The sequence below is a fragment of the Haliotis cracherodii genome, unplaced genomic scaffold (genome assembly GCF_022045235.1).
Source record: "Haliotis cracherodii isolate W230 unplaced genomic scaffold, xgHalCrac1.p SCAF_9, whole genome shotgun sequence".
Classification (NCBI taxonomy): domain Eukaryota; kingdom Metazoa; phylum Mollusca; class Gastropoda; order Lepetellida; family Haliotidae; genus Haliotis; species Haliotis cracherodii.
Genome location: NW_027266343.1, coordinates 19,217,526 through 19,245,247, shown reverse-complemented (window position 1 = coordinate 19,245,247; position 27,722 = coordinate 19,217,526). Strand labels below are relative to the sequence as shown.

At 43.9% G+C, this 27,722-nt stretch overlaps 1 protein-coding gene across 2 annotated transcripts in view; it reads left to right on the top strand.

Annotated features, from left to right (window-relative positions):
* The window catches only part of LOC139452143 (phosphatidylinositol 4-kinase type 2-beta-like), a 44,937-nt gene that overhangs the window by 11,920 nt on the left and 5,295 nt on the right, over positions 1-27,722 (top strand). For both annotated transcript variants that reach the window (XM_071233481.1, XM_071233482.1), the window contains exons 2-6: positions 17,317-17,517; positions 23,086-23,217; positions 23,712-23,865; positions 24,818-24,882; positions 26,671-26,770. In XM_071233481.1, the coding sequence (XP_071089582.1) occupies positions 17,317-17,517; positions 23,086-23,217; positions 23,712-23,865; positions 24,818-24,882; positions 26,671-26,770 (652 nt within the window). The remainder of the gene's footprint in view (positions 1-17,316; positions 17,518-23,085; positions 23,218-23,711; positions 23,866-24,817; positions 24,883-26,670; positions 26,771-27,722) is intronic.

The window sequence follows — 27,722 nt, the reverse complement described above, 5'->3', positions numbered from 1 at the left end:
TTGAACACAATACATAAAGATACAAGAACAATCAAAATTCTAAGTCAGTAAGCATGGTAAGCACAATCAGTAAATGATTTTGAAAAAACACATGGTAATAGTTTACTTTATGATTTTTTAAGATATTTAGTAAAAATGTAAAATATTTAGTGTTAGTTGAGTTCATGTTAGTGCACAGATTAATTTTTGTATTTATATGGTTGGTATTAATTTCTCTGTATGTCTGTATATGACTTCAAATTCAGTTGGATATGTCCTGTTATTGGATATCTAGCATGGCAGGGAATGGTTTGTTTTGTAGGTATAACTTGGAAGTGTGGGCCAGGCACTGGAGATAAGTAGGAGGACTTAGTGGGGCGGTGTAATCTAACAAGGGGGGGTAATAGGTACAACCACAGCCATTTCGCCTTATCACAGATAAGCTTAGCAAGTAGTGCCTCGGGCCGTTCTGTCCTGGTCTGATGTGACACCCAGGAAATTGAGGAGGTAGCCTTGGGGCCGAGAGGATGTGTTGTGATGACGGCGTACATGGCAGATATTGACATGCATCCTGTCGATGTGTGCGATGTTAGTTTCACACTTTCATGGAGGATATCTGTGACTCATATCCAGGGATATTTTATTTTTCATTGTTATTTTTCTATTCAGCAATATTCAGATTATAGGTGCAGACCTTTGTGGAAGGTGACTTCGCACAATGAATATTTATATCCTATCAAAGTAACGACAGGAAGATGACTGATTTGAATTAGGGTATGTTTCATATAGCATGGTATAAACTTGGTGTTACATTTAGCTGTGAGGACTAGAGGTTGTTGTAATTAGAGTAGTCCCGCACCATGACTGTGGAATGAATATATTTATTTTATGAAAAAAAAAACACAATCTAGAAACACATACAAAAGCAAGTCTACCCAGCTCTAGCTAGCTCTATTCCAAGTGAAAATCAGCAAAGGGAATTTAAAAAAAAAAAAATTGAGTCAAGAAGGGTATTGTGTAATATAAAATTTCATTGACTAAATGTTAGTCAATAGTTAGAGGTGAAATGCAGTATAATTATTGACAGTTGTGAGCAGTCGTTCAGTTCTACTTACTGTTTCTGGTCCATAACCCTGTTGGAGAGTGGTCGTGACAGATGGTGTGAGGAATCAGGTGATGAAATGCACATCTCATGCTGGTGCCATGGAGATCATGGAACATGGCCAGTCGTGGTCATGCTCGGTTAGTCTCACAGCCTGGGTCAACTGGAGCGGAATGGACTGTCTACATTAACATTGCAGGACTGAATAAAAGTTTGTATTTTTTGTTAATTTGAAATTAAAATGAAAGAAATGTATTGTTTGTACTTGGACATGTTGAACACATTTCAGCTGATCGATACCAGAGTGGTGAATGTAGATTTGGTGTTGTGTTCTTGATAGAGCCAGATGAGATAAGGATGGCTGTGTGGAAACTCCAGACTTCTCATGTGCAGGAGACATTCCATGATGAAAGGGAGACTCAACTATTGAACTAATACATTAAGCTTGAGAGATTTGATCAAACCATTGCTTGGGACATATTGTACAGTCAGAATAGTACTTGACAATTATTTTTCATGGTATGTACTGTGCCCTCATGATATAACTATCAGAGCTATAGATAAGCTTTTGGTTATTTTGTATTTTACCCAGGGGTTTGATTTATTTGGGTATCCACAGGTTTTAGAGGGTAATTTTTTACCCACCTGTTTCTTCACATTTTAATTTGATTTCAATAGAGTATTTATAGTTTTAGTTGTGTTTCTGATAAACTAGGATTTGATTTGTCTGCGTATTAAAGGTTATTTTATGCATATTTTACGCAAATATGCAGCTTATCTCGAGTTCTGATTATCATGTTTTTTATTGATCATTGACCATGTGATCCTCATAACATCAACAAAGTGTCCCAATACACCAGTCCTGGAATCATTATTCCAGCACAATTAGGCTTTGAGTTCCAACTTGTGTGCCGAGTCATCACACTGATTTTGCTCAGAGCTAAGAACAAGCCTAGATTGTAACCAGTCCCTGTCACAGAGCCCCCAGCCCAAGGCATGCCCTGTCAATGTCGGTGGGCCGCTGGTCCTTCTTACATCATGTCCCCAAGTCTACTTTGTCTGCTTACAATGGAGGAACAAAGCTGTAAAACTGCTTTGTTTGTCTTTTCTATTTGTCACAAAGTACATTAATAGTTCTGTGTCCTCAATGGACATGCAGTAAGTTTACAAGAAAGAGTCTTTATCCTTGGCTATTAGGGAAATAGGACTGTTGAGATCTATCAGAATTTGGTGTGTCTGTATTTTTATATTTGAAATATACTTAGTTAAGGCCAGATTGGGATTGCCAATTGTGGGACCTCGAATCAATAGTCAGGATTGAGAAGGTAGCATGCAATATTATGATGGAAAGACAAACACATTTTCAACCAATTTCAGATTAAATAGAGCAGACTGAAACTATCCAATGTCTATCTGGCATGCAGCAAATAGTTCCACTCAGTGTAGAAGCCAACTAAAACAACCAGGGGCAAAAATGTCAGGAAGGTGTGACACATGTCATTTTATGTTCAGCTGTTGTTTACAGTTAGATTGTTAACCTTGGTTAGTGAGTGGGTGGATGTTGTCAAAGTCAGCAGTATTCCAGCTAGATCGTGGTGGCCTGTACATAACGGGTCTGGACAACACAAACCAGTGACTGCAAGCAAGAGCAATGGTACCCTCCATCAGGGCACAGTGACACGCAGACAGGGACTGCAAGCAAGAGCAATGGTACCCTCCATCAGGGCACAGTGACACACAGACAGGGACTGCAAGCAAGAGCAATGGTACCCTCCATCAGGGCACAGTGACACACAGACAGGGACTGCAAGCAAGAGCAATGGTACCCTCCATCAGGGCACAGTGACACACAGGCAGGGACTGCAAGCAAGAGCAATGGTACCCTCCATCAGGGCACAGTGAAGCACAGACAGGGACACAGTCTGACCAGCATGTCCACTGGACTAGACCACTCGTGGGTATCACCAGAGTGGTAAATGTCTGACACCTGCATCACTTCGAGCTTTCCTCCCAGATTAGGCTGACTGTCGTGATAAAACTGGAATAGTTGAACCCAACTCACTTGCTACAACAAGCATGCTGCTGCAGTTCTACCCTGATCCCCAGCTGCTGAACAACTTGCATTAACAACTGCCGATATTTCCCACTGATATGAGGCAGCAAGGTTTGACAGTGAAGTGGGCAGGGATGAAAATATAATTGCTAATTTTTTTTGTCGAAAAGGTCAAATCTTTAGATGACAAAGTTCTTACCACAGGAGCAAATCAAATTATAATAGTGTTTGGAAAGTAGGAAAAAGATTCATTCTGACATGATGCAACAGTATGTGGCAAGACAGACATTTGATTGATTGTCACTGTATTTTTAAGTTGACCATATTTAGTGATGAGTCAGCGTGTAATGACAATGTAGATCAGGTCGTAAACTGTGTGGTTATTTGACAGTCTGACAGCCAGCTAATGACAGGCGTGAAGACTGGGTTCTGAGGGCAAGGTATGGCCTGACTACCTGCTGTCCTTGACGATGATGATTAGGTCACATTAAGTCCAATCACTGAATCACCTCCAGACATTAGTTAATTCTGATTAGTGCCTGAAGGTGTCAATAATTACGCCAACTAAGTGCTTCCTGTCTAAAAGCTCGCTAATCGATTGTCTTGTGCAATTAGGATTTATTTCTAGATCTTATTTTGATTATCCGAGCGTATTTCCACAACTAAGGCACCCGAGAGGATACACCCAATGTTTGCTGTGTCAGCAATTCTTTTCTGTGTTTATTGCCTCTCTGGAATAAAAAAATAGAGACAAATTATTTTAACGGATCAGACATCAAAAGGTATTATTCTTTATTGATATTGCTTAATTAAGGACGGATGATTTTGTCTTCCTCACAGATCTGGGAGTTATGTTCAATACTATTCAGTTTCAACAAAGGAGCTCTTTTTTACCTGTCATAAACAGAATATTTTTGGTATTTATCATTTCTCTTTGTCAAATTTGTTTTGAATGGTTTGTTGAAAAAATACAGCAGTACTTTTCCCCTGTTTTTTTCATCCTATTATCTGGTGTTTTTACCTCCATTCTATTATTTATACCCTGGAGACATTCACAGCCATAGTTTTGTATTTAGGTCTGATTTGAATGACAGATTCAGTGCTGAAAATGACATCCAATCAAATTACACACACGTGCAAGGGAAATTCTGTGGGAAGTTGCTGAAAAGGCAGGTGGAGATCATCAATAACGTGTAGCATCCCATCCCAAACAGAATGGGTCCAGGGTATTTATCACAAAAGAATGGAGGTATAATACACTGTATATTAAATCAACGATGAGTTTTTCTTTTGCAAGATATGGTTGTGAATTATTCCAACGGCCCAGTAATGTAAAGTAATGTCAATATGACAGATGCTATTAGTATTTTATGTGATGGTATTGTCAGACAATCCGTTAAACACGTTAAAGGCTTCACATACCGGTACCATATGTCAGACTATGATGATTCATTGTGTTGTGGACCATGCCTCAATATGTCTGTCAGTGTTTCTACGTGTATTCAGGACAATGAAATTTGATTGCAAATTTTTAAATGTTTTCATGTAAGTTTCTGAATTTACTCACACAAGCTATTTAAAATTTAATATCCTTAGCTGTTAAATGTGTCTCCACAACATCCATATTTAATGAGGGATATAGCGGAATTTGATGGACCAATCCAATTTGCCTAATGTTAGATATGTCCCTTTGGGTAGTGTTGATTGTAACATTTTGAGATCGATGATGTATTTTTTTTTTCTAATATCATTATTGGTCCAGTAGATTGTAAATAGTACATCCCATCCGTGTTTAAACATGGAACATGAAGTGCCTTTCCACCCAAGTTCATCATTGGAGGAGCCATGTCATTACTTAGAAGAGCAAGCATGAGGGAATTCGTAAATATCGAATGTTGCGAGTGATGTAGGACTCGTTATGGACGCACTGTGTTCAAGACAACACTGGGTCAATGATGTCATCGTTCATTTCATTGTCTAACTCTGTGCTACTTCCTGTGCACTTTTGTGAATAATTTGTAACAAATTGACTATATAAAAAAATATAGGTTATAATTAGTGATTGTCTACTCTGTTCTGATGAAATGATCAATTGTGAGTGTGCATTTATTTATAGCTGTATCATATTATGTTGTTACTCAAATTGTTCAACCATCTAAAGAAGATCTAGAACACATGATCTCATGACTTTATTCTGCTGTCAAGTGTTTTCGTGTGTGCAGTAAAATTACTAGAATTTCATGTCAGTGTAAAAGCAGGATCTTTGAAATCCCCTTTTTGGAACATAAAGAACATTTTGTAAGTGATGTGACTGATGACTGACTAGAACAAACGGAACATGATGATGAAAGGTAGAAGGTAGACTGATTCCCCCAAACTACTACATACATTCTATTGCTGTCATACATAGCCTGCATCAGTTGAACAAACACGCTGTATATGCACCAAAAATAAAATGAACTCAGCAAAAAGCAAGCCCCCATTGAACTACAATAACGATCCATTGATAGACTGTGATGTTGCATGGTTGTGTGCTGTAATCATGTAATGCTGCAATAGCATGTTACCTGTCTTTGCAACATAGCTTCCTGCTCAGGATTGAGATGCTGACAGATGTAGCAGAACATGGGGGAATTAGCAATTAGTGTTTGTGACACCTGGTGTCTGTTCTGGAGGGACTTCCTTTTCAGGACTTGTAGATGTAGCAGAACATGGGGGAATTAGCAGTTAGTGTCTGTGACACCTGGTGTCTGTCCTGGAGGCTTCCTTCTCAGGACTTGTACATGTAGCAGAACATGGGGGAATTAGCAGTTAGTGTCTGTCCTGGGGGCTTCCTTCTCAGGACTTGTAGATGTAGCAGAATATGGGGGAATTAGCAGTTAGTGTCTGTCCTGGGGGCTTCCTTCTCAGGACTTGTAGATGTAGCAGAACATGGGGGAATTAGCAGTTAGTGTCTGTCCTGGGGGCTTCCTTCTCAGGACTTGTAGATGTAGCAGAATATGGGGGAATTAGCAGTTAGTGTTTGTGACACCCAGTGTCTGTTCTGGGGGTTAGATGTAGCAGAACTTGTGGGAATGTTAAATCAAGAGAATGAAGCAAATTTGGATTCTGCAGTTGTTGTAAATTGTTAAATGATAAGGCTTTTAGCCCTATTCCAGCCATATCAGGGCAGGAGGGACACCAGGAATAGGCTCTTTTCAGCATGACGGTGAACACCTAAACACAAGGCTACTCTACAGCCCTAGTGTATTCTATTGCTACAGCTACAGGTAACACACATTACTGATGTTACCTGTACTTGGGGTGGGTAATATGTAGAACGTGTGCACATGTAATGAGGGTAGATCTACCATGGAAGTGTCAGCGACTTTTGACAGCCTCGACAACCTCGAGTCACACACTGCTGCAGTGCAACAGGACCAACTTTTGTTACCTAATCTAGAGGTGTACATTAGTACGCATGTTATGCATGTGCTTGTACCCGTGAAGATATGGGTTAGAATAGGCCTTCAGCAACCCATGCTTGTCATATGAGGTGACTAATGTGATCGGGCGGTCAGGCTCACAGACTTGGTTGATGCATGTCATTGTATCCCAAATGCGTAGATCGATGCTCTTGATATCAATCAGTGGATTGTCTGGTCCAGACTTGATTGTTTACAGACGACTGTCATGGAGTTCGGCATTAAACATCAAATAAACAATGTTCTTGTTCTAGTAAGCAATCTACTCAGGCAGCTATCGAGAGTAACATCAACCATTGTGCTAGGATTAATGACGTGTATGTTATGTGATCTGGGTCAGGTAATACTAGTCCTGGATCCCAGATGAGACATAACAGAGATTATCCCACATAATTATCTCAGGATTATAGTCATTATCTACCTATGATGTAACAGCTTTATGTATTTACATACATTCCACTGGGGGTCATGCCTAATCCTTTCTTCAATACCGTAATTCTCTGACAAACATTATTAATTATTTATTTTTAGTCCAGATTGTCTTTTGGTTCACCGAAAAATACCTGTATATGAATCAGTACTTGTTAACAGAACATGATAGGATGACTTGATGTTTTGACCAGATATCTGCACTTGCCATTGTATGGAGCCAGTGGTGTGTGTGGAATTAGCTGATTGAGATAGTTGAAATCATATATGATTGTCAATCTACAAGCAAGCCAAGACAGTAGGCAAGATAGAACAAGGAGAAAACTGGAACTATGGATCTCAGTATGCACAAGAAACCTACACCATTGTAACTTATAGCATGTGCAGTATGCTGGTTAACTGCACATAGTGAGGGTTGACAGGTTTAAGCCACATAAACTGTGGTTATTGCCTACTCATTGTTCGCTTGAATATAATTATGTTAAATACACTAACATGCTGAACAATGTTATTGGCTATAGATAACTGAAAATGCCTATTTGTAGTCTTAAAAAGTGACTTTTGTCACGTTTTGTGTAACTTAATCAAAAATCAATATCTATACCTGGATACCAATTCCATAATTACCATCTGATTACCATCTGATTACCATCTAATTACCATCTAATTACCATCTAATTACCATGTATACCATTGATGTACTGAATTACAACAAAAATCTGATTTTGTAAAAGCATGAAACTTACTTCACAGGAGACATGAAGCCCAGAAAACTGATAGATTGTCTGAAGGAAATGGATGATATGATGTTCAAGTTTTTTAAGCATCCAAGCTAAATATTGTTATAAACAATTTCTCTGAAACTGCGTTGCCAAAATTGTATTAAAAGTGAGCATGGATAGTTCCCACCATCTGCAATGATTATTTGCTTTACTGTTCTCATCAAATGTAGTTATTTGTTTTAAGAAGAATACACAACAAATAAAGGATTAAGGATTCCACAGACCATGTACATGATGTAGAATGGAAACTAGGACTTCCTCTTGACAAGCACATTGACCACCTGACAACCATCATCCCTGGAGCGGGGCATCTCCTGTCATGTGTGATAAACAAAGTAACAGACATTCGGTCCTTTCAGAATTACAACAGATTCTTTGAAATCTAGAAAACACAGGAAATTCTGATATTAGCATGATTAGAATCCTATGCTGACAACTTTTAGATATGGCTTTATTGCAAATATTTGTAGGTGTTAACTATAGGATGAGGTTCTGCTGTTATTTCCCCACCTTGGACATAATTCCAAGCCTGGTATTGTGATGTGTGTAGCATCCTCATCTCATTGCAGGGGTAAATATACATGACATTTTGACTGTCTCCTTTGTTCTATTCTAAGCCTTAAGGAGCCTCAAGTTAGATCATTGATCCTGCTGGATGTCACAAGCGGCCATCTTCTCATTGTAGGAGGCTATAGACATGACTCAATTGCTTTCATGTGGAATTACAAGGATTTAGTTATGACATCTTATATCGACTTGATGGTGTTACTTGCGCAACATACAACAGCACCAGACAGCAGGGGCGTTGATGGACAAGACATGATACCTGAAATTGATTCACACTTTCAAGGTTTTGTTTGTTTGTTGTTTAAGCTGCTCTCAGCAGTGTTCCAGCTGTTGGACAGCGGCCTGTAAATAATCAAGTTTGGGTCAAACAATCCAGTGATTGACGTCATGAGCATCGATCTACATGATCGTCATGATCTTGGCATGTAGACAGAGAATTCATATATCAAGAAAAACATTGAGCGACAAAGAAAATATGTCACAGATAGCCCTGTCACTTGCTATCAGCAAGATCAGTAGGCACGGAATATTCACCCTTTTTTTCTTGTAGTGATGGTGACACATCATTGGCCATGCTGATGTATCAGTGACATGTTCTGAGTCATCAGGGTACCAATCGTATTGGAATTTGTTTCCTACAAATTCTTCTGAGAAATATATTTGATATTGTATAGCCAAATGAATGACTTATCATAAGTCCAAAGATTGAACTTTCATATTTGTAATCCATCATATGTCGATGGTTTTAAGTTCATTTAGCTCAGGTAGTATGTAGGTAAGGTGATCGTGGCAATAGAAGTTTTAAATTGCTGCTGGTAATCTAATATTGATGTTGACAGGAAAACTAAAGGGGCCAAATTATAAGTTCACTGTCTGGCAACTGTTTTTTAATCATCCAAAACTATCTTATTGTAGATATTGCTGCAATGAAATTGCATCACAATGCTTGCAGACCATTGTGATGTCATTGGTTACCATGATGTCACAATCAAATGACACCACTTATGGTGCTGCCACTGAAGCTGTTAGCAGTACTTTTTGCACTTAAGATGCTGCTTATTACAAACTGTCTACAAACTGAAAAAGTCGGAAGAATGATGTTTAATGATGTATAAAATCTCACCCTCGTGGAAAAACTTTCCACTTTTATCAACTCGTGTAGATATATTTGATATCAAAAGACACTTGGGTGAGACTCTCTATTTCTTTCATATGTATGTTTCAAATATTGCAATACAAGAAAGGATATAGAAATAGACAAATGTCGTTCATGAACTACTGAAGTCGGCAATAATCATCTGAGAGAAAACAAATGCTGCATCACAGGCGGTGAAATGTTTCCTTCGTCAAGGATGGGCCTGACAATGTTGTCACTTGGAGCCAGTGTGTACAGCCCCATGTGATAATGATCGGGACATGACCTGAGTCCCCTCCCCAATGTTACACATGCAACTGTGCTGGACTCAAGTGCTGACATGGTGATAATGTGGCCTGCACACATCCAGCACTTCACACTTGGGCCACTAACGCCAGTCAACGTTTGCCATGAACCTCTCTAACATGTTGACAGCAAATAGGATCATTAGAGCATTGGAATTTGGCACTCTTAAGAACCTTTAACTTGTGACTGTAATGGTTAAAATTCTTCATTGGTTTGTTTAGCCTGTTTAACTGGTTTGAACATTTCAGGCCTTGCTAAAAGAGATATGTTTTTATTCTAATGTTGAGGACAGTGACATTGACATAGAATGTTTGCTTGGAGATTCAGAGGGTGTGATGTTGAGTGATGTTGACAGTGGACTGATGATACAAGATGGAACATTGCTTGTAACATACTGGGGATGAGGTGTGTATCACAAGCCATGTACATGTTCCTTTTTTTAAAGAATATTAAACATGTTTTCAATTTGGCAAATTAGTCTTCTTACAACACTATTATGGTAATGATGGTAATTATTAACATAGTTATGTTTCCGGATTACAGTGTCTGGTTGTGGAAACAGAGTCACAATGACCCCCACAAGTTACTCTTTTTGTGAGTGAGTGAGTGAGTTGGGTTGAACGCTGCCTTGAACAGTATTACAGTTATATCGTGGTGTGTCAGCTTAATGTTGTGAAGTTTTTAGGAAAGATCCCTGAACAGTCCGCCGTGCTATAAGCCTGCACGGTATCACTGGGACATGGGTAAGCTGTGATACAAACCTTCAACTATACACACTCCCATAATTCCTACATGGGCCAGTATTTTGTGAAGTACAAGTGGGTAGGTGACCCTAAGTTCTGAGCCTAACCAAGAAGGATGTATAGGGCACCCCAACAGTTTTCATGTATTAAGAATAAAACATTCCATGCTAACAGGCTGTGTTTGAACCAAATGCACAACCAGGCAGCATATTTATGCAGGCATCAAAGTAATAAGATATTTCCTGATGATGAAATTGGACAAAATTGGCTACTGCACTGTCATCAAGTATCTCCAACTGAAAGGGCTAACTCCAACAGCCATCCATGCAGATATGGTGTCAACGGAAGGGGCTGATGCTCCTTCCCCAGCCACTGATAAGACGTGGACAACTGAGGGGAAGAGAGAGCCTTGAAGATGATCCAAGACCAGGAACACCTTCAGCTGTCACCACTGAGGAAAATGTAGATAAGATACATGATATAATTATGGAGGATCGATGACTCTCACACGTCACATAGCCAGTATTACAGTAGACATCTCTCATGAGAGTTGAGGACATTCTGAGGAATGAACAGAGCCTGACAAAGGTTTCAGCACGCTGGGTCCCTAGGCTGACTCCTGATCAGAAACGTTCCAGTTTCGTCATTTCTCATGAGAATGTACGTTGTTTTGAAGCAGACAGAGCTGAGTCTATGGTTCACCCACTATCAGCCAGAGACTAAACAGCAGTCAGAGCAGTGGAAATGTCTCCTCCTGAGCAGAAGGCAAAGTCTCCTACATCAGCTGGCAAGGTGATGGCTTCGGTCTTCTTGGATTCTTGGTCAGACCATTAATGGCCAATATTTAGCTATTCTGCTTAAGCATCTGCATGAGGATATCAAGTCTGAATTTCATGGAAACCTCACTAAAGATGTGCACAAGTCCATGGGGCAATGGCTGCAATGCATGACTATGACTTCCTCTGTATTCACCTGATTTGGGACTTCCAGTTCCACCTCGTCACGTGATGATGGCAACATTTCTGCTGTGGAGGACTTTTTACTCCACCAGGAGGAACACTACACCAGTAGCATCCAGGCACTCCAGCATCATTTGCAGAAGTGTGGACCTCAGATGGGCAAAATAATTGACACACAGGTCCATCAATGCAATCCATCAGCCACCCCTTGTATTGTCAGTAATGAAATGAATTAAGATCTTCTTGGTACCGGTATGGCTAATCCTGAATGATATTGCTACTATGCACTGCTATTTGTCATTGGGTTACCTCCCTTGATTAAGTGTACTATGTTTACAAATGGTGGTCGATTGTCTCTACCAAAGGATTGTTTTTTCGATCAAAAGCTGAAAAGCCAAAGCATGGCGCTATTTTGGTCTTTAAGACAATATGTCATGGTGAAATATGCCGGAGGAACAAGCAATTTCACAACACATATGTGCAGGCACTACTCAACATCGCTGACAGTTATTGTCTTCAGTAATGGCATCCCAAAGTGTTGTTATTCTTTGCACAAATGTGACTTGACTGAAACCCTGTCATCATGCCCTCACTGAAGCTTGTTGCTCTCACGATCCACCACTGGTTGGTCTCAATCAGACATGATTACTGGCCTCACTCACTCACTCACTCACTCACATTGTCGGAGAGGTCAGCTTGGTGTTGTTGAGTTGAACACAACCATGGCTGCCACTGTTGCATGATTTACGTCAAGTGCAACATGTCTGGGACACATGGTACAATGAGTCACCTCAGAAATATTTACATTGTCAGTTGGATGAGTTTGAACAATAAATCTGTGGAAGAAATGTTGTAATTCTACCAGCATTTGTTGTCAGCAACACCTGGCTGCATGCATCATGATGCCGTCATTACCTGGGAAGCAGGACATTTGTAAATAGAAATCTTGAACTGTTTTGTAGGGGACTTGGCACAGGTAATTCAGCCATAATGGCAGCGTGTTAATAATCAAGTTTTGCTCAGGCAAACTAGAGATTGGAAGCATGAGCAATGATCCATGCCACGGGGGTACGATGACACGCAGTCAGAACAATGATCCATGCCACTGGGGTACAATACAACACAGTCAGAACAATGATCCATGCCACTGGGGTACAATACAACACAGTCAGAACAATGATCCATGCCACAGGGGTACAATACAACACAGTCAGAACAATGATCCATGCCACTGGGGTACAATACAACACAGTCAGAACAATGATCCATGCCACTGGGGTACAATACAATGCAGTCAGAACAATGATCCATGCCACTGGGGTACAATACAACACAGTCAGAACAATGATCCATGCCACTGGGGTACAATACAACACAGTCAGAACAATGATCCATGCCACTGGGGTACAATACAACACAGTCAGAACAATGATCCATGCCACTGGGGTACAATACAACACAGTCAGAACAATGATCCATGCCACTGGGGTACAATACAATGCAGTCAGAACAATGATCCATGCCACTGGGGTACAATACAACACAGTCAGAACAATGATCCATGCCACTGGGGTACAATACAACACAGTCAGAACAATGATCCATGCCACTGGGATACGATGACACGCAGTCAGAACAATGATCCATGCCACTGGGGTACGATGACACGCAGTCAGAACAATGATCCATGCCACTGGGGTACGATGACACACAGTCAGAACAATGATCCATGCCACTGGGGTACGATGACACGCAGTCAGAACAATGATCCATGCCACTGGGATACGATGACGCACAGTCAGAACAATGATCCATGCCACTGGGGTACGATGACATGCAGTCAGAACAATGATCCATGCCACTGGGGTACGATGACACACAGTCAGAACAATGATCCATGCCACGGGGGTACGATACAACGTAGTCAGAACAATGATCCATGCCACTGGGGTACGATGACACACAGTCAGAACAATGATCCATGCCACTGGGGTACAATACAACGCAGTCAGAACAATGATCCATGCCATGGGGGTACAATGACACACAGTCAGAACAATGATCCATGCCACTGGGGTACAATACAACGTAGTCAGAACAATGATCCATGCCACTGGGGTACGATACAACGTAGTCAGAACAATGATCCATGCCACTGGGGTACAATACAACGCAGTCAGAACAATGATCCATGCCATGGGGGTACAATGACACACAGTCAGAACAATGATCCATGCCACTGGGGTACAATACAACGCAGTCAGAACAACGATCCATGCCACTGGGGTACAATACAAACGCAGTCAGAACAATGATCCATGCCACTGGGGTACAATACAACGCAGTCAGAACAATGATCCATGCCACTGGGGTACAATACAATGCAGTCAGAACAATGATCCATGACACTGGGGTACGATGACACGCAGTCAGAACAATGATCCATGCCACTGGGGTACAATACAACGCAGTCAGAACAATGATCCATGCCACTGGGGTACGATGACACGCAGTCAGAACAATGATCCATGCCACTGGGGTACAATACAAATGCAGTCAGAACAATGATCCATGCCACTGGAGTACGATGACACGCAGTCAGAACAATGATCCATGCCACTTGGGCAGAATGAAACGCAGTCAGAACAATGATCCATGCCACTGGGGTACAATGACACAACAGTCAGAACAATGATCCATGCCACTGGGGTACGATGACATGCAGTCAGAACAATGATCCATGCCACTGGGGCAGAATGAAACGCAGTCAGAACAACGATCCATGCCACTGGGGTACGATGACACACAGTCAGAACAATGATCCATGCCACTGGGGTACGATGACACACAGTCAGAACAATGATCCATGCCACTTTGGCAGAATGACACAAAGTCAGACCACCTGATCCCCATTTAAGAGAACTTTTTATGATAACCATGACAGAAAACAAACTTCTATGTCCTATTGCTAAGCCCCCTTTACTCACTGGTACCTTGTTTTATCTACCCGTGAAGATTCCGGGGTAGAATAGGTCTTCAGCAACTCATGCTTGCCGTAAAAGGTGACTATGCTTGTAGTAAAAGGCTGCTAACGGGATCGGGTGGTCAGACTCGCTGACTTGGTTGATGCATGTCATCGATTCCAATTGCGTGGATCGATGCTCATGATATTAATCACTGGATTGTCTGGTCCAGACTCGATTATTTACAGACTGCCGTCATATAGCTGGAATATTGCTGAGTGCGGCGTAAAACAACAAACCAACCAACCAACCAACCAAACCTTGTTTTATCTAAATTTAGGCACAAAACATGATTCAAATTGCTACATTTATGATTGATTTTCCAGTGATGACAAATGAAACCTTTGGGTTGATGAAATATGTATTATTATCCATGTACAAACTGCAAATTGTAACAGTGTTGCATTTCGTTAAAATCCATTGCTCCAATCAAATATTATGATCATGCTGTGACTCATTAATAAAACTGCACTTCTGTGATGTCAAACTCAGGTAGGGCCAGGACAGGTAACTTGGGTACTCGGGTTGGGTGGGTACCCAAATGAGTACCCGGTTAGTCTCATGATTTATTGTTTAATGACAAAAACTATCCAGAACTTCATGGTTGCACTATATACTTACGTTCACATTTCTTTCTCACTATGCACACATTCCTTATATATATTTGAGTAAAGATAAAGCTTCAGTCATCGTCAGTGAATTCATGATCAGATTTTTTAATACGTTTATCAAAATAGTTTTTGCCAGGGCTCTCGTAAAACAATTTCCAATGGACATTTTCAATGCAACTCTTGAGAGCTACACCAGGTACCCGGGTAGGGTCGGGCAACAGGGGTTGGGTACCTGGGTAGTAAATTTGGACTCATCCCGCCCCTACACTCAGACTTGGAATTTCACAATGGGCCAAACTAACAGTGGTGCCCTCTTGCCATGGTTAGACAGAGTGGAAGTCAATGCTGCTTTTTCAAAGTTCCAATACAGATTTCACACCTGAAGTGTTGAGAGCAGTGCTTCAAGGTGAGCCTGGAGAGTCTTTAGTCTGGATACTGATGAGAACACATCACAACATATGCCCAGTCTGCTAGCCCCCTGGATACCTGTAACACTTGGCAGATGCACTAGACTGGTAGTCTGCTGCTAGTAATCTGTAACATGTGTCCGACCATAGTGTAGATAATAACTGGAGTGATGCATTATGACTTCAGTGTCGATCTGGAACGGTACATTGCAGCGGTGCAATCTGCAACACAAGGTGGTATACATGGCACATCATTGTTTTCTGAAATGTTTTTTTATTTCCGCACATAAAAGCAGCTGTCTCTTGAATGTGCTGCTAAGGAAGTGACATGACAGGGTTTTTTTCATTTATTTATCAAGACATTTTTGGAATTATAGTGAAGCCTGTCCAGTGTCAAGGTGTACATATCACAGTTAAGAACCAGATTTCAATACAAGACAATGCCAACCTTTTATCGGTATGTAAGGTAAATGACAAGAGGACAGGTAGAGGCCCATGGGACATGGTGGTGAAGGCTGCCACACTTGGTATGCAGAGTTATGTCCCTTTTATGTGCAAGGATCTGATGGTTGCAGTTAGAGTCCCAGGATTGTCTAGTTATGAGCCTTGGTTTGTCAGCATCATGGCTTGTGTTATCATGTGACATTCCCTGTTCGTGTATGACATGGGTAGTCTGACACACACACAACAACCTCACAACAATGCAGTTTGATTGCAACTGGGACTGTTGGATGAAAATACAGATTGTTATTGTAGCTATTTGGAAACTTCCTGTAATTTGACATTCATAAATGACATGCTAGTATCTAGATCCGTATCTACATCCTATTATGGGCCTGGATAATTGTGAGTTATCCATGCTAAATAGGGCTTTTCAATTAAACACTGAACAATAAATGAATAACAACAATAGAATTACTAATAAAATGCTGTCCACATGACTGATGTAATGTGATATATTACCATGGTTACACTTACACGCTGCCACATCATGTGAAAAGGACATAGGGGCTAATGCCAAGGGGACATAACTTTTTGAGTATCAACAAAAACTGAATATTTTCTCAGAAAGAAATCCTAAAATCCATCTGGCATGTCTGGCAACAGGTGGTTTGTTTGACTGGGTCAGTGAATGTGTGAGAAGAGAATGGTTTTATAGGCTCTGTGTTGTCAGGTAATCTATACTGCAGCTGTCAATACCATTAACGAAGGCAGACTTCTAGCATATGAACATGATGAATTATGATGGAGCAGGACGAACATGATGGAGTTCAAGTATAGACTAGAATATACTTGAGTTTCAGATAAGCGTTAGAAATTGGCACTAGTCATGTAGTCCTTGCCAAACTGCCGAATAGTTAAGGTATCATAAGGACTAGTAGAAATTTCCCATTTATAGGCTTTGCTAAATGTTGTCATTATAAGGACTAGTGGTCTAAAATGTTAGTTTCTACCGCTGCAGATTGACATTCTGATCACATGTCAAACCCATGTCATAGAGATGTCTGGATTAATAGATGATTACTAATTTTCCAAGACCAGGTATATGAGCAGTGGTAAGTCCATTTCAACTGATTTGTGAGCGAGTTGAGCAGGGAGAATGAGAAGGCTGATAACAGACAAGGTTTAACATCCAATATCTTATGATTTGTACTTCAGGGATAATGAGATGTAACCATGTTAATGTTTCTAATGAAATTTTGTTTTCATTCATGATTGATCATGACTGGTTATTCATTATGCAATTGTTTTCCAGAAAACAATAGGTGTGTTCAAGCCAAAGGATGAGGAGCCATACGGTCAGCTAAATCCCAAATGGACCAAGTGGATGCACAAGTTGTGTTGTCCCTGCTGCTTCGGCCGCAGCTGTCTGGTGCCCAACCAGGGCTACTTGTCCGAGGCCGGCGCCAGCGTGGTCGACCAGAAGCTGGGACTCAACATCGTCCCCAAAACCAAAGTAAGTCCACCTTGCAGTAGCAGCCATCTTGTTTCAAATAAATGGTTGCAGTGTGAGACCCGTCGTTATGGTGAGTTGGGGGAAGAGTAAAAACATCAGGATTATAAAAAAGGATGTTGTAAGTTACCTTATGGCCATGGAGTAAAGGACAGGTTTGTTTTAGTGAGTTCAGTTTCTTCAATTTTGCACCTTTTATGTGAACTTTGAAAAACTAATGATAGTCTCTATTTTCATGGTATTGCACAATATGTCAGCTGTTAGAATAAAGGGAGGTAACTCTATTTCTATTCATGACATTGCAATTTTTATATAGAAATAAACTATGCAGATATACTGGGACACACAAAAATAGATGTACATGACAATAACACCACTCAGCCACAGAGCACATGTACATGAATGCTTACATTGTGGACAACTTTGCGGAAGAAATTGGGTGTAATGGATAATTAAACTGGTGTTAGATATTCAATTTCACGCAACTCTGAATAATGTTGATCCAGATATATTTACTACCTATGTAATTAATATTACTATTGATATGTTTGTGTGGTTGTAGCAAGAATAAACCAACATTCATTTATCTGTAGCTCCATGTTTGAAGCTTGTCCCCATCCCTTGCTTTCCTAGCTCTACACTTGTCCCCAACCCTTGCTCTCCCAGCTCTATACTTGTCCCCAACCCTTGCTCTCCTAGCTCTACACTTGTCCCCAACCCTTGCTCTCCTAGCTCTACACTTGTCCCCAACCCTTGCTCTCCTAGCTCTACACTTGTCCCCAACCCTTGCTCTCCTAGCTCTACACTTGTCCCCAACCCTTGCTCTCCTAGCTCTACACTTGTCCCCAACCCTTGCTCTCCTAGCTCTACACTTGTCCCCAACCCTTGCTCTCCCAGCTCTACACTTGTCCCCAACCCTTGCTCTCCCAGCTCTACACTTGTCCCCAACCCTTGCTCTCCTAGCTCTACACTTGTCCCCAACCCTTGCTCTCCTAGCTCTACACTTGTCCCCAACCCTTGCTCTCCCAGCTCTACACTTGTCCCCAACCCTTGCTCTCCAAGCTCTACACTTGTCCCCATCCCTTGCTCTCCAAGCTCTATACTTGTCCCCAACCCTTGCTCTCCTAGCTCTACACTTGTCCCCAACCCTTGCTCTCCCAGCTCTACACTTGTCCCCAACCCTTGCTCTCCCAGCTCTACACTTGTCCCCAACCCTTGCTCTCCTAGCTCTACACTTGTCCCCAACCCTTGCTCTCCTAGCTCTACACTTGTCCCCAACCCTTGCTCTCCCAGCTCTACACTTGTCCCCAACCCTTGCTCTCCTAGCTCTACACTTGTCCCCAACCCTTGCTCTCCCAGCTCTACACTTGTCCCCATCCCTTGCTCTCCCAGCTCTACACTTGTCCCAAACCCTTGCTCTCCTAGCTCTATACTTGTCCCCAACCCTTGCTCTCCCAGCTCTACACTTGTCCCCATCCCTTGCTCTCCTAGCTCTACACTTGTCCCCAACCCTTGCTCTCCCAGCTCTATACTTGTCCCCAACCCTTGCTCTCCTAGCTCTACACTTGTCCCCAACCCTTGCTCTCCCAGCTCTATACTTGTCCCCAACCCTTGCTCTCCCAGCTCTACACTTGTCCCCAACCCTTGCTCTCCTAGCTCTATACTTGTCCCCAACCCTTGCTCTCCCAGCTCTACACTTGTCCCCAACCCTTGCTCTCCTAGCTCTACACTTGTCCCCAACCCTTGCTCTCCTAGCTCTACACTTGTCCCCAACCCTTGCTCTCCCAGCTCTACACTTGTCCCCAACCCTTGCTCTCCAAGCTCTACACTTGTCCCCATCCCTTGCTCTCCAAGCTCTATACTTGTCCCCAACCCTTGCTCTCCTAGCTCTACACTTGTCCCCAACCCTTGCTCTCCCAGCTCTACACTTGTCCCCAACCCTTGCTCTCCCAGCTCTACACTTGTCCCCAACCCTTGCTCTCCTAGCTCTACACTTGTCCCCAACCCTTGCTCTCCTAGCTCTACACTTGTCCCCAACCCTTGCTCTCCCAGCTCTACACTTGTCCCCAACCCTTGCTCTCCTAGCTCTACACTTGTCCCCAACCCTTGCTCTCCCAGCTCTACACTTGTCCCCATCCCTTGCTCTCCCAGCTCTACACTTGTCCCAAACCCTTGCTCTCCTAGCTCTATACTTGTCCCCAACCCTTGCTCTCCCAGCTCTACACTTGTCCCCATCCCTTGCTCTCCTAGCTCTACACTTGTCCCCAACCCTTGCTCTCCCAGCTCTATACTTGTCCCCAACCCTTGCTCTCCTAGCTCTACACTTGTCCCCAACCCTTGCTCTCCCAGCTCTATACTTGTCCCCAACCCTTGCTCTCCCAGCTCTACACTTGTCCCCAACCCTTGCTCTCCCAGCTCTACACTTGTCCCCATCCCTTGCTCTCCCAGCTCTATACTTGTCCCCAAACCTTGCTCTCCTAGCTCTACACTTGTCCCCATCCCTTGCTCTCCTAGCTCTACACTTGTCCCCAACCCTTGCTCTCCTAGCTCTACACTTGTCCCCAACCCTTGCTCTCCCAGCTCTACACTTGTCCCCAACCCTTGCTCTCCCAGCTCTACACTTGTCCCCAACCCTTGCTCTCCTAGCTCTATACTTGTCCCCATCCCTTGCTCTCCTAGCTCTACACTTGTCCCCAACCCTTGCTCTCCTAGCTCTACACTTGTCCCCAACCCTTGCTCTCCCAGCTCTACACTTGTCCCCATCCCTTGCTCTCCCAGCTCTATACTTGTCCCCAACCCTTGCTCTCCTAGCTCTACACTTGTCCCCATCCCTTGCTCTCCCAGCTCTATACTTGTCCCCAAACCTTGCTCTCCTAGCTCTACACTTGTCCCCAACCCTTGCTCTCCCAGCTCTACACTTGTCCCTAACCCTTGCTCTCCCAGCTCTACACTTGTCACCAACCCTTGCTCTCCCAGCTCTATACTTGTCCCCAACCCTTGCTCTCCCAGCTCTACACTTGTCCCCATCCCTTGCTCTCCCAGCTCTATACTTGTCCCCAACCCTTGCTCTCCCAGCTCTACACTTGTCCCCATCCCTTGCTCACCCAGCTCTACACTTGTCCCCAACCCTTGCTCTCCTAGCTCTATACTTGTCCCCAACCCTTGCTCTCCCAGCTCTACACTTGTCCCCATCCCTTGCTCTCCCAGCTCTATACTTGTCCCCAACCCTTGCTCTCCCAGCTCTACACTTGTCCCCATCCCTTGCTCTCCCAGCTCTACACTTGTCCCCAACCCTTGCTCTCCCAGCTCTATACTTGTCCCCAACCCTTGCTCTCCTAGCTCTATACTTGTCCCCATCCCTTGCTCTCCTAGCTCTACACTTGTCCCCAACCCTTGCTCTCCTAGCTCTACACTTGTCCCCAACCCTTGCTCTCCTAGCTCTATACTTGTCCCCAAACCTTGCTCTCCTAGCTCTACACTTGTCCCCAACCCTTGCTCTCCTAGCTCTACACTTGTCCCCAACCCTTGCTCTCCTAGCTCTACACTTGTCCCCAACCCTTGCTCTCCTAGCTCTACACTTGTCCCCAACCCTTGCTCTCCTAGCTCTATACTTGTCCCCAAACCTTGCTCTCCTAGCTCTACACTTGTCCCCAACCCTTGCTCTCCTAGCTCTATACTTGTCCCCAAACCTTGCTCTCCTAGCTCTACACTTGTCCCCAACCCTTGCTCTCCTAGCTCTACACTTGTCCCCAACCCTTGCTCTCCTAGCTCTATACTTGTCCCCAACCCTTGCTCTCCTAGCTCTACACTTGTCCCCAACCCTTGCTCTCCTAGCTCTACACTTGTCCCCAACCCTTGCTCTCCTAGCTCTACACTTGTCCCTAACCCTTGCTCTCCTAGCTCTATACTTGTCCCCATCCCTTGCTCTCCCAGCTCTATACTTGTCCCCAACCCTTGCTCTCCCAGCTCTACACTTGTCCCCAACCCTTGCTCTCCTAGCTCTATACTTGTCCCCAACCCTTGCTCTCCCAGCTCTATACTTGTCCCCATCCCTTGCTCTCCCAGCTCTATACTTGTCCCCAACCCTTGCTCTCCCAGCTCTACACTTGTCCCCAACCCTTGCTCTCCCAGCTCTACACTTGTCCCCAACCCTTGCTCTCCCAGCTCTACACTTGTCCCCAACCCTTGCTCTCCTAGCTCTACACTTGTCCCCAACCCTTGCTCTCCTAGCTCTACACTTGTCCCCATCCCTTGCTCTCCCAGCTCTATACTTGTCCCCAACCTTTGCTCTCCTAGCTCTATACTTGTCCCCATCCCTTGCTCTCCCAGCTCTATACTTGTCCCCAACCCTTGCTCTCCTAGCTCTACACTTGTCCCCAACCCTTGCTCTCCCAGCTCTATACTTGTCCCCATCCCTTGCTCTCCTAGCTCTACACTTGTCCCCAACCCTTGCTCTCCTAGCTCTATACTTGTCCCCAACCCTTGCTCTCCCAGCTCTACACTTGTCCCCAACCCTTGCTCTCCTAGCTCTATACTTGTCCCCAACCCTTGCTCTCCCAGCTCTACACTTGTCCCCAACCCTTGCTCTCCCAGCTCTATACTTGTCCCCATCCCTTGCTCTCCTAGCTCTACACTTGTCCCCAACCCTTGCTCTCCCAGCTCTACACTTGTCCCCAACCCTTGCTCTCCCAGCTCTATACTTGTCCCCAACCCTTGCTCTCCTAGCTCTATACTTGTCCCCAACCCTTGCTCTCCCAGCTCTACACTTGTCCCCATCCCTTGCTCTCCCAGCTCTATACTTGTCCCCATCCCTTGCTCTCCTAGCTCTACACTTGTCCCCAACCCTTGCTCTCCCAGCTCTACACTTGTCCCCAACCCTTGCTCTCCCAGCTCTATACTTGTCCCCATCCCTTGCTCTCCTAGCTCTACACTTGTCCCCAACCCTTGCTCTCCTAGCTCTACACTTGTCCCCAACCCTTGCTCTCCTAGCTCTACACTTGTCCCCAACCCTTGCTCTCCAAGCTCTATACTTGTCCCCATCCCTTGCTCTCCTAGCTCTACACTTGTCCCTAACCCTTGCTCTCCTAGCTCTACACTTGTCCCTAACCCTTGCTCTCCAAGCTCTACACTTGTCCCTAACCCTTGCTCTCCTAGCTCTACACTTGTCCCCATCCCTTGCTCTCCAAGCTCTACACTTGTCCCCAACCCTTGCTCTCCTAGCTCTACACTTGTCCCTAACCCTTGCTCTCCTAGCTCTACACTTGTCCCTAACCCTTGCTCTCCCAGCTCTACACTTGTCCCTAACCCTTGCTCTCCTAGCTCTACACTTGTCCCCATCCCTTGCTCTCCCAGCTCTACACTTGTCCCTAACCCTTGCTCTCCCAGCTCTTCACTTGTCCCCAACCCTTGCTTTCCTAGCTCTACACTTGTCCCTAACCCTTGCTCTCCTAGCTCTACACTTGTCCCCAACCCTTGCTTTCCTAGCTCTACACTTGTCCCCATCCCTTGCTCTCCTAGATCCAAGCTTGACTTCTTGCCGTCCAATGATTGTCATATACTTGACTGTTGCAGGTTGTCAAGCTCGCAAGTGATACATTTAACTACAATGCAATAGACAGGGCAAAAGCAGTCACAAAGAAGAACATCCGGGACCATGTGCCAGCAGTCGGGAAACGCTTCAAGAGGATAGGCTTGCCACCGAAGGTAGGTTGTAAATACCAGCCATGAGCATGGTGAGGGAGATGTGGTGCCAGGTATGTTTCTACAGTGCTACATGCTTGTAGATGACAGGGCTTTACAATGGCATGTCGTGGCTTGTGTAAAGACTCCGTGGTTTGTCATGGCTGGTCTAAAGAGTCTACGAATAGGTGCCTGTCGCCTATGGTTGATGGTCCAGTTTCCCACCACAGCATTGGGACTCATGTGGACACTCATGCACTTTCTACACAATTCTTGTGGTTGCTGACTAGTACAACTAGGTACAGGTATTGATGTATCAGTAATGTCTACCCAGTATGTATTTCAAATTCATATTTGGGCATTGTGTAGTCTTAGATCTGATTATTATCAGTAAGCCTTTTTGAACTGAACAGTATGTTAGTAACTCACACTTGGTAGTACATTGTCCATGTGAGAAATTATTCTGCTAGAAAACTACTTCTACTTGTAGTATTAATAATACATTTTTCTTTCTCTAGAACGGGTCATTCCAGACGTTTGTGAATGGTTTCAAGGATGCAGACTACTGGCTCCGGAAGTTTGACAATGAGTCCCTACCAGAATCCACTGCCAAAACATTCCAGCATCTGTTTGAGAGGCTGGTTGTTTTAGATTACATCATTAGGAACACAGGTCAGTTCACAGACAGGTGGAGTTAGCATGCAGAACCAGCATGGAATAGTTGAATATTGACGTCAGCCAAAACAGGTTGTGTTGAAATACCATCCAATACAGGGGGCACGGGTGGCCCAGTCGTCTAAGGCGCTGCAATTCGCTGTGCAGAGTTGCGTCCCTGGGCACGCCAGAAACCTATGATTGTGGGTTCGAATCCCGGGTTCGCCCCGATTATGTTTCTAGGTTTGTCAGCACCATACCCTTGCTCGTTGGTTTCACCGAAGTGGTAAACGTCTGAGACCTGCATCACTTTGGGCTTTCCCCCCACATTAAGCTGACACGCCGCGATATAACTGGAATACTGTTAAAAGCGGCGTTAAACCCAACCCACTCACTCACTCACTCATCCAATACAATTTTCCAACTTGAGACACACTTCTTTCAGAAGAGAGTCTGTTTTGGGTCCAGTTGTCTAAGGTGCTGCAGCTAACCGAGAGGAGTTATTTCCCTTGGCCAGGATCTGTTGATGAGTGTTTTGAACTGATTTGACTCAGAGTCTGCTTCATGTCTTTGTTTGTGGGTTTCCGCCAACTGTCAGCATGTAACATGTCTATGACCTGTGTCATTTCAAACTTACGTTGCCTGAGACACACTTTTCAAAGACCAAAGCTGCTGAGTGTTATGTCAGACAGAAGATGGCACCATCTGCACCCCATCACAGGATGGCTTGCATGACTCCATGACTTGGTTGATGCTTGTCATCTTATCCCTATTGTGTAGATCGATGCTTATGATGTCAATCACTAGATTGTTAGGTCCAGCTCGATTATTTATATTCTGTCGTCATATAGCTGGAATAATGCTGATAGCGGCATTAAACAACAAACAAACAACAAGTGCTGTTGTACAGACATGTAGTCTATGGCGTCATTGTTGTTGTAATACATTTTCAACCTACTCTTGTTTGCAGACCGAGGCAATGACAACTGGTTAATCAAGTATGACATAGCTACAACAGCACAAGACAGCAGAGAGGTGGGTCATGTAGATACATATTGGCAAGACAGCAGAGAGGTGGGTCATGTAGATACATATTGGCAAGACAGCAGAGAGGGGGGTCATGTAGATACATATTGGCAAAACAGCAGAGAGGTGGGTCATGTAGATACATATTGGCAAGACAGCAGAGAGGTGGGTCATGTAGATACATATTGGCAAGACAGCAGATATGGTGGTCATGTAGATACATATTGGCAAGACAGCAGAGCGGGGGGTCATGTAGATACATATTGGCAAGACAGCAGAGAGGCGGGTCATGTAGATACATATTGGCAAGACAGCAGAGCGGTGGGTCATGTAGATACATATTGGCAAGACAGCAGAGCGGTGGGTCATGTAGATACATATTGGCAAGACAGCAGAGCGGGGGGTCATGTAGATACATATTGGCAAGACAGCAGAGAGGGGGGTCATGTAGATACATATTGGCAAGACAGCAGAGCTGTGGGTCATGTAGATACATATTGGCAAGACAGCAGAGCGGGGGGTCATGTAGATACATATTGGCAAGACAGCAGAGCAGTGGGTCATGTAGATACATATTGGCAAAACAGCAGAGCGGGGGGTCATGTAGATACATATTGGCAAGACAGCAGAGAGGTGGGTCATGTAGATACATATTGGCAAGACAGCAGAGAGGGGGGTCATGTAGATACATATTGGCAAGACAGCAGAGAGGTAGGTCATGTAGATACATATTGGCAAGACAGCAGAGCGGGGGGTCATGTAGATACATATTGGCAAGACAGCAGAGCGGGGGGTCATGTAGATACATATTGGCAAGACAGCAGAGAGGGGGGTCATGTAGATACATATTGGCAAGACAGCAGAGCGGTGGGTCATGTAGATACATATTGGCAAGACAGCAGAGAGGTGGGTCATGTAGATACATATTGGCAAGACAGCAGAGAGGTGGGTCATGTAGATACATATTGGCAAGACAGCAGAGAGGTGGGTCATGTAGATACATATTGGCAAAACAGCAGAGCGGGGGGTCATGTAGATACATATTGGCAAGACAGCAGAGCGGGGGGTCATGTAGATACATATTGGCAAGACAGCAGAGAGGTGGGTCATGTAGATACATATTGGCAAGACAGCAGAAGGGGGGGTCATGTAGATACATATTGGCAAAACAGCAGAGCGGGGGGTCATGTAGATACATATTGGCAAGACAGCAGAGCGGTGGGTCATGTAGATACATATTGGCAAGACAGCAGAGAGGTAGGTCATGTAGATACATATTGGCAAGACAGCAGAGCTGGGGGTCATGTAGATACATATTGGCAAGACAGCAGAGAGGGGGGTCATGTAGATACATATTGGCAAGACAGCAGAGCGGGGGGTCATGTAGATACATATTGGCAAGACAGCAGAGAGGTGGGTCATGTAGATACATATTGGCAAGACAGCAGAAGGGGGGGTCATGTAGATACATATTGGCAGGACAGCAGAGAGGTGGGTCATGTAGATACATATTGGCAAGACAGCAGAAGGGGGGGTCATGTAGATACATATTGACAGGACAGCAGAGAGGTGGGTCATGTAGATACATATTGGCAAGACAGCAGAAGGGGGGGTCATGTAGATACATATTGACAGGACAGCAGAGAGGTGGGTCATGTAGATACATATTGGCAAGACAGCAGAAGGGGGGGTCATGTAGATTCATATGTTTGCTTGGTGGAGCTGTAATATTGCTGTCTGTGTGAAACACAAAGCACTCATGTGAACATGGTAACAACATGTGTTGTTTATTTACAGGACTCGGAATGGAGTTTAGTGGAGAACCCTGAAATAAACATAGCAGCGATAGACAATGGTTTAGCATTTCCCTACAAACACCCTGACGAGTGGCGAGCGTGTAAGTACATTTGGCAATTACAGCAGAGGTACATATGAACGGACAACCACCACAGCAGTGGTACACATGAACACAGCAGAGGTACACATGAACACGGCAGTGGTACACATGAACACAGCAGAGATACACATGGACACAGCAGAGATACACATGAACACAGCAGAGGTACACATGAACACAGCAGAGATACACATGAACACAGCAGAGATACACATGAACACAGCAGAGATACACATGAACACAGCAGTGGTATACATGAACACAGCAGAGGTACACATGAACACAGCAGAGATACACATGAACACAGCAGAGATACACATGAACACAGCAGAGGTACACATGAACACAGCAGGTGTACACATGAACACAGCAGTGGTACACATGAACACAGCAGTGGTACACATGAACACAGCAGTGGTACACATGAACACAGCAGTGGTACACATGAACACAGCAGAGGTACACATGAACACAGCAGATGTACACATGAACACAGCAGTGGTACACATGAACACAGCAGAGGTACACATGAACACAGCAGAGGTACACATGAACACAGCAGAGGTACACATGGACACAGGAGAGGTACACATGAACACAGCAGTGGTACACATGAACACAGCAGAGATACACATGAACACAGCAGTGGTACACATGAACACAGCAGAGGTACACATGAACACAGCAGTGGTACACATGAACACAGCAGAGGTACACATGAACACAACAGAGGTACACATGAACACAGCAGTGGTACACATGAACACAGCAGTGGTACACATGAACACAACAGATGTACACATGAACACAGCAGTGGTACACATGAACACAGCAGAGGTACACATGAACACAGCAGAGATACACATGAACACAGCATAGGTACACATGAACACAGCAGAGATACACATGAACACAGCATAGGTACACATGAACACAGCAGAGATACACATGA